The sequence below is a fragment of the Egretta garzetta genome, unplaced genomic scaffold (genome assembly GCF_000687185.1).
Source record: "Egretta garzetta isolate BGI_Z169 unplaced genomic scaffold, ASM68718v1 scaffold4, whole genome shotgun sequence".
Lineage (NCBI taxonomy): Eukaryota > Metazoa > Chordata > Aves > Pelecaniformes > Ardeidae > Egretta > Egretta garzetta.
Window position 1 is genome coordinate 2,436,475 of NW_009259329.1, and position 12,190 is coordinate 2,448,664.

The 12,190-nt window shown below is 56.8% G+C and overlaps 1 protein-coding gene across 1 annotated transcript in view; it reads left to right on the forward strand.

Annotated features, from left to right (window-relative positions):
• LOC104124432 (TLE family member 2, transcriptional corepressor) overlaps positions 1–12,190 on the forward strand; it is a 39,711-nt gene that overhangs the window by 262 nt on the left and 27,259 nt on the right. Inside the window, exon 2 of the mRNA XM_035892351.1 lies at positions 2,300–2,344. Within this exon, the coding sequence (XP_035748244.1) occupies positions 2,300–2,344 (45 nt within the window). The remainder of the gene's footprint in view (positions 1–2,299; positions 2,345–12,190) is intronic.

Consider the following 12,190-nt stretch of genomic DNA (forward strand, 5'->3'; position numbering starts at 1 on the left):
AAGCAGGGATTTTTTTATGTTTTGCGTTGTCTGCGTGCAGTGGGTTGTTGAAATGCAGGGACACGGCAGAGAATTGTTGGACATGGGAAACGGACGGGTCCAGTGGCTGGGCTGCCTGATGGGTGGCGATAGCACTGACTGGCTGCTTGGCCATGCTCCGTGTGCCCTGGGGAAGTGACAGCTCTTAGGCACCCAGAAGGAGCTGCAAGGTGCCGGTGTGCAGGCATCTGGGGACTCTGGGAGAGTCATGGCCAGTGAAAGGCGAAGCAGCACTCGGAAGTTGAGAAGCTGGGAAACCCCAGAAGTCTGGTGCGAGTTGGAAGCAGAAAACAGCTGGTATGCGAGAGCTAAACCCTCTGCACCTCCTTGTGACCCCATCAGCCTCGCGCAGCCGCGGTGCAAAGCGCTAGCACGTCTCACCGGTGCGTGTATCCCGGCACAAACTGTGCAAATCTCGGGGCAGTGCCTGGTACAGGCATGCGATGCGGTGCTGCAGGCAGGCAGCAGGCTTAGCCGTGACTCTTTAAAGAGAAGATTTGCCAGGAACCAGCCATGTTCTTGCAGGCAGGGTGCTGGTTTGCCTGCCAGGTAATGCCTCTGTCTTCCCACACACAGAAGAGCCCTTGTAGCAGAGGGGAGGGGTGCCAGGCAAGGCCGTGGTGTGTTCCTTTCCTATCAAGGGGTTAACAGGAGGTTGTGATACTGTCTGTAAAGGTGGGGTGGTGCCCGCTGGCCAGCTGCAGCACCTGCCCTGTAAGGAAGAGATAAGGTGTAGAAATTAATACAGCAGCTCTTCAGAGGGAGAGTTAGGACTTTAAAACCAGGAATGAGGGAGCTGGCCCCTCTATCCTCCGGTACTGCCGGTGTGTCCAGGCTCGGAGGCTGTGGGGAGCGAGGTGTGCTTGGGGCTGGGGCCAAGGAGAAGAGGTTACAGCTTTCCTTGTGTATTAATGGGGAAGCCTGCCCCATTCTCAGTGATCAATGATTGCTTCCTGGGCTTTGCAGCCTGCTTGGAGACTCTCATCTCCAGGTGGGGCTGAGAGATTATATATATATATATTTTTTTTTTTTCCCTTAATGCTGACAGTCACCAGAATTGATTCAGGTTACCGTTGGCGGCAGAGGGGAAGGGCTATTGCTCGTTGTGCAGCGCTCGAGGCTTTGCAGGCACAGCAGCTCCTGTCTCGTCTGCGTGGCTGAGCTGGAGTCGTACAGAGCTGCTGTCGCTCCCTGCCACCGCGAGTCACGGGAAGCGAAGAGGAGGGTTTCTGAGAATGTGCAAAGCTGCTACAGCTGCTCCAATTTTTGAATAAGTCACAATTAGCAGCTTGGGGGTCGGGCTCCTGCTTCCTGTTCCATCTTCAGAATGCAAAGAAGCCTCGAGAGCCAGCAGCGGCGTTAGAGCAGACTGCGATCATGGCGATACCAAGCTGTGTGCTTCTCAGACTCATGGTGTCGGTACCAAAATGCCAGTGATCTTCTCCTTGAATTAAATGAGCGTAGATGTGGATTTTTCTTTCCCTTTGGAGGACTCAGGATTGCAGCTTGCAAGCTGAGGGAGATCTCTAAACCCTCAAATATCGGCCTTAAAACCGCTTCTTCCAGGGGTCAGGAATTAGCTTCTTCTGCCAATAGATTGCTCTGTAGCTGCCTGTTGCTGCTGTGCAGGGGTTTTCTGGGTATTTTCTTTTTTTTGGGGCAGTGGGGGTGGGGTGGTGTCCATGCAGCTTCTTCCCAAACAGCTGGAGCTGTGTGCAGCTGGATATGTTACTTGCTAGATGAAGCCCAGTGTGATATCTTCCATTTGCTGCTGAAGCGGCCATGTGGGCTTTAGGATGTTGGCCAGACAAAGTTTGTAGGGTCAGGCTGCCTCTCTTTTGGCCATGACTATGGAAGCCTGTGGAGCCCTGAGCCTTTTTCCAGGTTTGAAGCAGCATTGCACACTCTCACCTTGATGCAGACTGCTGAAAGGCATCGGGGGGGGGGGGGCACGTGTTGCGTGGGGCCCAGTTGGCCAGTTCCCGTGTCTCCATCTGCAGCAGCGTGAGGCTGGAGCAGGGTGGGAAGGGAGTGCCTGGGCTCAGTGCTTCTGCCTCAGACGTAGGGATGGTCTGTGTTTGCCTCCTGCTGTCTTTGTTTCCTAGGGCTGGCCTGTTCTCTCCTTCCATTGTTGCCCAGCCTTTGTAGAAGACCTTGCTAGGAAAGCAGCAGTAGTTCCCAGCGCTGCTGTATGGAACCTCTTTATCTGGTGAAGACTTGACTTACAATTTCTTTTGTTCTCTTCTCCCCTGCTCTACAGTATTACGAGATGTCCTACGGGCTGAATATTGAAATGCACAAACAGGTAAGGGGAAGGCGTTTCCAAGTGCTCCAGTTCCCATGGAGGGTGGGTTGTCCGCTGTGCTTTGCCCTCTGTCACTTCAGTGGTATTTTGGGAACTAGAAATGCCATGAGCCTGTAAAATGTCAGAGCTGCCTTTGAAATGCAGGGATCCCCCCACCTCTCAGGATCACAGTGCTGGACTGAGCGCTCCCACCCCGGGCTGCTGGCGGGCTCTGCTTCTCCCCAGGGCCTGAACACATCTTTAAGCACCGGACTAGGCAGTGCAGGCAGGGTGTGGAGCTGCAGCTCAGAGTCTGTCAGCAGACATGAGCCCTGGGGTGGAGGGCAGGAGATGACCCCAGGTCCCTCCAAACCCTCCTCCCAGGCCCCGGGTGGGTTCTTGGCCTTGCTGCCTTCCCCAGTGCCTGGGAAGGGTTGTTGTGATCACCTTGACATGAAAAACACCTTTGGCTCCTGCCGGGCTCCTGCTGCAGTCGGGCCAGAGAGCGCTTCTCTCGGGCTGTCATTAGGCAATGTGTTGGCAGACCTTCTAAGAAGGCCTGCTTGTGATGGAGACTCTGCTGCAGCCTGAGTAAGTTTGTTCATTACCCTCACTGGTGGTTAAGTTGTTAATTATCCCCAGTGGCTAATTACCTGTGCTGTTAACAAGAAGAGCCTCATCTGAGCCTGACTCTATCTAACATTGGCTTCCAGTCACGAAGTTGTGTGTATGTTGTGGCTCAGTTATAAGCTTCTCAGCACAATTCTGCTCCCCGCAGAGGCGCTTGGTGGCTCCAATCCCATTGCCCTTGTTGGTAAGCCCACAAGACTGGCTTCCCTGGGAAAGCCTGCATCATGGTAAAGGATCTGAGCCACAAATTCTCACTGCTGTCCCATGAACTGTCCTCCAGCCTAGCCCGCTTCCTTGTGGTGCTGGTGGGGCCCCCTTGGCTGGTTTTGGTGCGTGCCTAAACCCTTTGGCTCTGTATTTCTTTTGATTCCATTGGAAAGTGATCTGCTGGTAGCTAAACTCTTTTCCAGAAAAAAATAGCGCCCCAGAATTTGCCACCTGCTTGCATGAGGCGAGTGAAGAAGCCGCCTGGTCCCTGTGGTCTCCCTGAATAACCCCAGTGTTGCAGGTCAGCCGCGGGGAGGCTGGCAGCAGGCGAACGCTTGCCTTTGGGGAGGGGGAGGCTGAGCAGCCCGTCTCCGGAGAAGAGCAGGGGTCTTGGTGGTGGCAGCATGTGTGTCTGTCTGTGTCCGCATAGCAAATACAATTCAACACATCTCTACCTGGGTCTATAAGAAGTTTCCTCTCTGGTTGCTCCTGACTTTATTGAATTAATATCTGAGACCTGGAGAGGGAAGAGAATATCGAAAATCTCTCTGCAGTCAGCAGCATTGATTCATTTAACTACATAGGGAGGGGCCTTGGGGGTTAGGTGACACCCCCCACGGCACTGGGACGCTGCCAGCATCTTTCCAGGAGGAGTGTGTTTTCTTAGGATTGTTCAGGGACTCAGGCCCTGCCCGGGGAGGGGGAAGGTTGGGCAGCTGGCACTGATGCCAGTCAGTCCCAAGCCACCTGATGCCTTTCCTCTCTGTTCACCTTCTAGGCTGAAATCGTCAAGAGGCTAAACGGGATTTGTGCGCAGGTTCTGCCCTACCTTTCGCAAGAGGTGAGTCCCCGGCTCAGCCTTGACTCTGGCTTGGGGGTGCATTGGCCGGGGGGAGCGGAGACCCCCGTCCTGCTGCAGGGCAGCGAGGTGCCAGGGCCCCCCCCGTACAGGCAGCTCCTCACCCCTGGTCTGGGTCACCTTGTCGCTTGTTCTCAGCCCCTGCACAGGGATGAGCTCTTCAAGACATGTTTGGCCTGCAGGTCTCCAAGCAGCCCCCCTAGGTGCTGTGTGGTAGCTAATGTGTCTGTCTGTCCCCTTTGCTGGCAGCTGTGGACAAAGATGGGCTCTGTTCTCTCCCACCGGTGATTCCCGAGTCATTGGCCACTTCTGCACGGGTGGTGGGAGCTTTGGGTGGCTAATTGGGGGAGGAGGGCATTTAAAAAAATACCTCCATATGGCTCCTCCTTGAGATCTGGTTCCTCTGCCTCAGTAATTAATGCAGTTGATGGGCTCCTCCCACTCCCCTGAGAAATTAATTGGGAAGGCTTGGAGTTGCTGCCCGAGGCAGGAGGAAGATGAAGCACCTCTAGTGCAGTATCTGTCCATCTCCCCACACAACCCCGCAGAGGCTGAACGCCAGAGCTGTTCCCATGGCTGGGTTTTTGGTCTGGAGTAGCTGTGGGACGGAGGCTGTTCCTCGGTCTGGGTTAGCTGTGGGGTTGGGGGATAGGCTGTGTTTTTTCCCACCCACCTGTTCCTGGGGAAGACAAAGTGGCTTGCTGATCAGATCAGAGCTGCCTAATAACTAAGCCACAACTAAACCTTTTGCGTCTTAATGCAACCCCTTCCCCCTCTTCAGCCATGTCCTGCTGCCAAGAGGGAAAGAAAAAAATCCAGTTGCTGGAGTGCAATGGACAGGCCTGGTGCTCTCAGATGAGCAAGTACAGTTGCCTTTTATTTTTTAAAGTACATGATACAGCTGTTTTTCCTGCCTGTGTTTGGAGCAGCTGCGCTGGGCCACTGTCCACAGCAGCATCTTCCAGCTGCTGCAGCTGGGACCCAGGCTGTGCCCCCAGGAATGGGGAGCTTCCCAAGAGCTTCTGATTTTAGGGCTTGTTTTGTTTGTTTGGAGGGTCTTGTTTTGTGTCAGGTCTGGGTAGGAGAGGAGGAGGCAGGGTGAGAGGCATTGCCCACCTTAGAACCCTTCTGGCCAAGGATCGCTGGGGCTGTGCAGAGCGGGACAAGGATGGGAGTAAGAGCAGACCTGCTTACCCTGTGGTGAGGAACTGGAACAAGGCCAGCGCGTCTCCTTCCCTGCTCCTCGCTACCGTGGGCCTCAGTGGTGTAAGGTCCTTGTCACAAATGATGTGCATGCAGGTGTTTCCAGCTGCGGGGTTAACCAGCCTGCCTCCGTGCCCTGACATCTCGGTGCTAGCTGCTGAGATAACGTGTGTGTGCGTGTGTGTGTTGGACCCAGCAGGGCTGGGTCCCTGTTGTCCATCCCTGCGATACTAGAAATGCCCCTCAATGCCTCTGTTCTTGCCACACCAGCATCAGCAGCAAGTCCTGGGAGCCATTGAACGAGCCAAGCAGGTTACAGCGCCAGAACTGAACTCCATCATCCGTGTACGTGATGCATGTTTCGCTTGGGTTCAGAGGGACGGGAATCTCTGCCTTTGGCCTTCAAGACAGAGCTGGCCCGGGGAGTTGTGACCTGGGGATGTGTCCTGTGTGCTGGGAGCGGGCTGCTCCACGTGCGGTGGTGCAGCCCTGCTGGGATGAGGCTGTGGGTGCGGGGCTGGCCCTGCTGGCATGGGACTTGTTATGGCATGGGCATGGGTTTGCAGGGGAGTGTGGATTGCTGCTCTGTCCCAGCAGAGTGCGAGGAGAGGAGCTTTGGTTTTGAGCAGGAACCACAGCAGCTCCTTGACATGAAAACACCATCTGTTCTTGGTCAAGGTTGGGAGGGCTTTAACCGCATCTCTGGAGCATGCCAGAGTCTGAGGCCAGATGTCCTGTGGGCAAGGGGCTATGTGTCGTGCTGGGGACATGCTATTGAGTCCTCTTGAGGCTGTCACAGCCCGAGGACTCTAGAATATCTTTCTTTCCTTCCCCCCCTCCCCTTCTCCCCTGCCCTCCCTCCCTGAGGCTGCAGTGCTCTTCAGGACCCTTAGGTCCCTGGTTTAAGCTTGGTTGCTGACACAGTCTGTCTGGGCAGCCCAGGCCCTTGGTTTGGGGTCCAAGCACACTCAAAATGACAATATCCTTCTCTTGTCTTCCTGTCTGTCCATCATTCTCTACAGCAGCAGCTTCAAGCTCACCAGCTGTCACAGCTCCAAGCCCTCGCTCTGCCTCTGACTCCGCTCCCTGTGGGCCTCCAGCCCCCATCCCTCCCCGCTGTCAGCGCCGGCACCGGGCTCCTCTCACTCTCAGCCTTGGGCTCCCAGGCTCACCTCTCCAAGGAGGACAAGAACGGCCACGATGGGGATGCTCACCAAGATGACGATGGGGAGAAATCGGATTAGAGTGAACGGGGGGCCAGGGGGAGGGGGCTGCCGCCATCCCAGTGGACAGGCTGCTCCGCAGCAATGCAAGCGCCATCGCAGTAACCGTGTGGCCGATCATGCTCTCCCTGTGCCCAGCCTGGCATCCCTGTCCCCGCTCCCACGCTGTCGCAGAGCCGAGCCAGAGCCTGGCTTGGGCTGCTCTGGGGCCACTTGCCCCCCGGCTGCCCTAGCTCCTCGGTGCTGCGTGGCTCCCCTCTGCCTGCTGCTCCCCCCTTGGTATTTAAAGATGCCCCTTGATCCTAACAGTTTCTGCACAACTCCCTGCTGGGACCCCCACCCTGAAACCATCTCCTCCCTCCCCAAGCGCTCTTGATCTCGTCGCATCGCCCTGGCTCTGTCCCCATCCTCCCTGCGCCCCTCCTGCACTAATACCAGGCCGGCACCTCGCTGTTCTGCATGTACCTGTTCTTAACCAGTCCCGCGGCAGTAGGACGTGCTGCGGACACAGGGGTTTCTCCTTGGCTGCTCCTTGGCCTAGGGCTGGAGGGGGAGCCTCTGCCACCCGCTCCCCTTCGGCATAGCACCCGGCTTCGGGGGGCTCGGGCGGCTGGGCGGAGGGGCAGGCAGACTGAGAGCCTTTCCTGGTCCTCCCCCTTCCTGCGCCCCCGCGCCCCTGTAGAGGATACAGCAGCTTTCTCTGTTCTTATCTCCGTGCGCTAGCGTGTCTTCTAAAAAAAAAAAAAAAAAAAAAAAAACAACAAAAAAGGAAGAAAAAAAAGAAGTAAAATTAAATAATAATCTGGTGTTTGTATATAGTCCTTTAGGAAGATCTTGTTTTGCTTTTTGTGTTTAATCACTTGACCTATAATAAGAGGAACTGAAAATGCTGTATCAAGGACGTACAAGCTGTGCCTTTCAAATAAAGAAATAAGAAGGTTGGTTAAAACCATGACTTGCTGCCTGCTTTCTTGCTGCCTTTGGGATGACTTTAAGGTACTTCCTTCCCTCTCCTGACACCACCCTACCACACACAGACAGAGAGACACCCGCAGACAGACAGATACCCCAACAGGGAACTCGGTGGGCGGGAATAGGTAGCTTTGCTGGCTAACCTTGGACTCTGCCTCAGTTTCCCCATGGCTCCCAGTGGGCTTTGGGAGGTGTCCGCAAGAGCTGCCCCCCCTGTCCTCCAGGTGAGCGTGTCCCAGAGCAGCCCCTGCCTTACCTGGTGCCATGTGCTGCCCTTCCTGGGGGGGAGGGGGGCCCTCTCTGGAGGTTGCTCCGTGAGCCAGCAGGAGGGGGGTTAAAACTGACACTTCTGGTTCTGGCTTCTCTCCTGCTCTTGCCTCCGCAGGTGCTGGCAGAACAAGGGCCAAGGATCATCTTCCCTGCCTGCACCCCGCTCTGGGATGTGATCCCTCCACGCAGGCGGCCGTGCGGAGCTGCACACCCACACCACAGCGTTGCCTGGAGTCTGCTGGAACCCGGACAAGGCGAACGCCCGGACAAAGCCAAACAAAGTGGAGAGCAAGGTGAAAGCAGGCAGTGGTGAAAAGGACCTGGGAGGTCTCCAGCTGAAAAGAAAGGCGGGCCGGAGCAAAGTGCCACCGAGGGCTACTGGCTCTCCGCTGGAGCAGGAGCAGCGTGGGTTGGTAACGCACAGGGATGGTCCCTGTAGGCTGCCACAGGTCTGCTCGGTGGGCATGATTCATTTTTCCTGGGGGTGCGGAGGATAAGCTGCTTCTGTGGCGCTTGGCCCCTCTGGAAAATCTGGCCTGTGTTGCCCTGGGGCTGAGATTGCTGTAATGGAATTGGGTCTCGACAATTAGAGCTGTCCTCTGGCTTCAGAGCGTGCTCTGCCCTGATAACATCTTCCCCTCCATATCTCCCAGGCCAGCTGCAAGGGGAAAATTTCCTTCCCCTGGGAAGGAAACTGTGTTGGGGGGGGGGGATGTCTCGGCGCCCCTGGCTGCCTACTGAGCGTTGGAGGACTGTGGTGGTGCAGATGGGTACCCTGGCAAAAGCCAGAAGGGGAAGACCGGACACCGTGCCTCTGTCCTGCTGGTGCTGGGAGAAGCTCAGGCTAAATGCCCATGGGTGGGATTTAATGGCATTTGCTGAGCCAGCTCAGGCCTGGGACCAGGTCTGGCTCCAGAGCGGCAGCACTTTGGGCTGGGGCTGTGTCTGCTGTAGTGGGTCCAGGGAAAGGACTTGCAAAGCTTGCGGAAAGGTGCACGGAGCTGCACGAGTGCCTGCCGGGGCTGCAGCTCCGCTCGGCCCCTTCTCCAGCGCTGCTCATGGCAGGTTTCCTCAGATGCAGAGGAAGGGGATGGAGGGACCGGTGTGCAGCTCAGCACTGTGTCCCACTGTCCTGGGAGCGCTGGCCAGGCCTGGCACAGCTGTGCTGCAGCCTCAGATGGGTTCCAGAGTGCGTGGGCAAGCGCAAGGGCTCGATAATGCTCCCGTTATCTGCTTGTGACGCCTCGCCAGCACGAACCAGGGGTTGGCTGGTTCCTGGCACAGGCTTGCAAGGGCCTGGGTGGGTCTGCAGAGGAGCACGGCTCCGGTGGTGGTCTTTGAACTCTGCTGTCAGGGACTCTGCTGGCCTGACCTCAGCACCCTTGGGGGGCCGGAGCACCGGGCAGGCAGGTCGAACGCCTGCGCCCCCCTGCACTGCACTGGGGCTGCTGGTCAGGAGCCGGCTGAAACGCGACCGATAGATAGCTGCAGTCTGACCCCGTGGTCTTGCAGCCTCGCTGACGCTGAGCGAGCCGGTTTCTGATGTGAAAGGCCAACAGAGCTTCAGGGCCAGGGGCTGCTGCGATGCGACAGTTGCTAAAACCATATCTGCTCTGTAACTGCTGCTGAAAACCCCGCTGGGAGCACGCTGGCTGCGGGGAGGGCTGGAGCTTTTCAAGCGCTTTCACCTCGAGGTCACTGGTTCAAATTCAGCCTGGGGGTAGGGAGCACCATAAGTGGATGTTATTCCTGATGGATGTCCAAGGGAGGAGGATTTAGGAGAAATTGGTCTGGGGTGTTTTCAGGCTGGCGATTTCAGAGGAACAGACGTCCCTGTTGTTAGAGCTAATTAGCAGCCTCGGTTCGGTGGGCAAGGGGTCGAACAAACCGTGAGGCTGCTGGCTGAACATCCTCGGTTGCCAGCAGGCTGGGGCCGGGGAGCTGCTCCTGCCTGGGCTGTGGATGCCTCCGTGCTTCCCGCAGGAGTCTAACCCACTGTACAGTATAGAGGCAGAGCTTTTGGGCTCTCCAAATCCCCTTGCACCCCTCAGCAAATGCCAAGCTGAACGTGGTGCTCCACTCCTCTTCCCCCCCAGCGACCCATTCGTGAAGCAAACCCAAAGCTTCCCACCCAAAGTGTTTCCCTGGGGGTGGGAGATGCCCTGATATCCTGTCCCACAGGCAAGGAGCGCTGCAGTTCCCCGTGCTTCCAGCCTGGCCCTGTTTGCAACCACTGGATCTGCTTCTGGATCTCCGAAGGGAGTCATTTCATAGGGCACCTTACCAGATTTGGGCTCAGATCTAACCTATAGCAGCAGCAAAAAAAAAAAAAAAAAGGGGGTAAAAAAACCTCTCCCTCATGACTCCCAGTAGCTGCAGACTTGAGAAAAGAGCTTCCCCCCTTCCAAACAGGCTGCGCTGCCTTGCAACCTCGGTCAGGACCGGAGCTGTGAGCCCCCCTCCCGCCCTGGCAGAAGAGGCTCAATGCTCGTGAGAAGCGGGCGATGTGGGGCCTCCAGAGCTCTGCTGGTCGGAGATGCTTTAAGGCTGGCTCCTGGCAGAGAAACCACTTCTCTCTGTGCACAAGAGGTCACGATACAAGAGTGGGAAGAGAGGCACAAGCAGACGGGCTGAGCACCAGCTCTCCTGGCACTGGGATCCTTGGAAAAGCTTGGCACAGCCCTGGCTCATTAAGGGGGGATATAGAGCAACCTAGTGACAGGCACTGTCCAAAGAGCTTTCAGCCGCGGCAGATGGAGAGCTGGCCGAGCCCGGAGGGCAGGGGCAGGACCCCATCCGTCAGCGCCCCATGCCCTGACCACAGAGCAGCTCAGCGTTTAGCCTAGGTTTGACATCGATTCCTGCTTGCGGCTGCCAGGGGCTTGGCAAAACTGCTGTCTCGCATCTCTTCCCCTTCCACCCGCCTGTCACGGGTGGGGTCATAAAGATGGCATCTTTCCTCCTCGGTGAGGTGAGTGGGTGCCAGTTTTTCACCGGGTGAAGGAGGTTTCGGCACCTGTTTGACTCTCGATCCATCTCCTTCAGCCTTTTCCCATAGGACAGATCCCTGTCGCCTTGGTGGCAGCAGCGGGAATTGCCTCTGCCACATCCCCCTCCTGCTCCCACCCTCCTCATTTTTCAGCACAGCTTTGCTTGAAACAATGGCACAGCCTGCAAGCCAGGAATGCTTTGCAGCGCGGTGGAGCAGGGCCTCCTTCCCAATTCATCACTAATGCAGGAACGCCAAGCCCTTCCTGACTGCAGTGAGCACGAGATAAAAGCTAAAAGAGGCATCAATAATTAAAAACCACTCAAAGCCGGTAAGTGCAAACAGGAGCCAACATCCAGATCGAAGGCAGCGCCAGAGACAAGAACCCGTCAGCTGCTGCTGGGTCGCTCTAAGGGCTCCCACATCTCTCTTGCGGGCGTCCCCCCAGTCCACAGCCCTGTGGTGTCCCTGGCACAGTGGGATCACAGCAGTGCAGGGGCCGTGGGTGTGAGCGTATCCGCTCTGCAACGTGCCGTGGGCCCTGCCCAGGCATGGCAGGAGAGACACCCCCCCGCCCAGCTCCCACGTGTGGTTTGTCTTGCAGATGCTCTGGGGACACGTGGCTTTAAAGAGCAGGTGACAGCACTGGGGTCACAGGGATGGGGACTTGTACTTTGGTCCCAGGAGCATAGCTGGAGAACCTCGATTTCTAGTACAACCTCGGCTCAGCTCTTGTGGACTTGCTGCCAGTCCCTTCCCTCAGTTTCCCTTCACAGCTCATGTTCACTCCAGGGCAGACTCCAGCCAGGATAAGGCCCCTGTTTAAGCCAGCTGCTGGTATAAGTGCCCGGGGAAATACACGTTGTCCGAGGGCGCCAGGAACTCAGCTCCGCTGAGTTCAAGGCTCCTCATTCAAGTATGCAAGTGAGAAGCTGAAAATGGGATGGTTTGAAAACTTTGTGGTCATCTTTGCTCCCTGCTTCCGCAGGCCAGGCAAATTGATTGATTGAGTCCCGGAGGGAAAATCTGAACCTTCTGGATCTGGTGACCCCAGTTCTGCTCCCTCTGCCCTATAATGGCCCTACTGACCCAAAAACCCTGTGTGCAAACTCACCACCACCTGGTTGCCAGAAAGCCCACCCAGGGCTGAGCTTGCCCATGTGCTTAAACCCAGCAGGCTCCGAACCTGCGTGGACCCAAAGAGGCAGGGAAGCAGCCTGCAAAGGATGGGGCATCCCCAACCCACCATGAGGAGACCAAGGCAGTGCTGGGTCCCAGCCGTGTCCCCAGCTCCCTTCCCAACCCCAGCAGGCTCCTGCCAGGCCAGCAAATACACCTGTAAAACCAGACACACAGCGGCTTTGCGCCATGAGAGCAGCCCCCTTGGATGTCACCCATAGGCATCTTGGAGAAACGTGATGGCCTCTGCCCTTGACCGTATGCCCTGGAGATGTGTTGGGTATGGGAGGCTGCGCAAATGAGGAGCATGGGGGGAGAAACGACTCGCCCCCCCC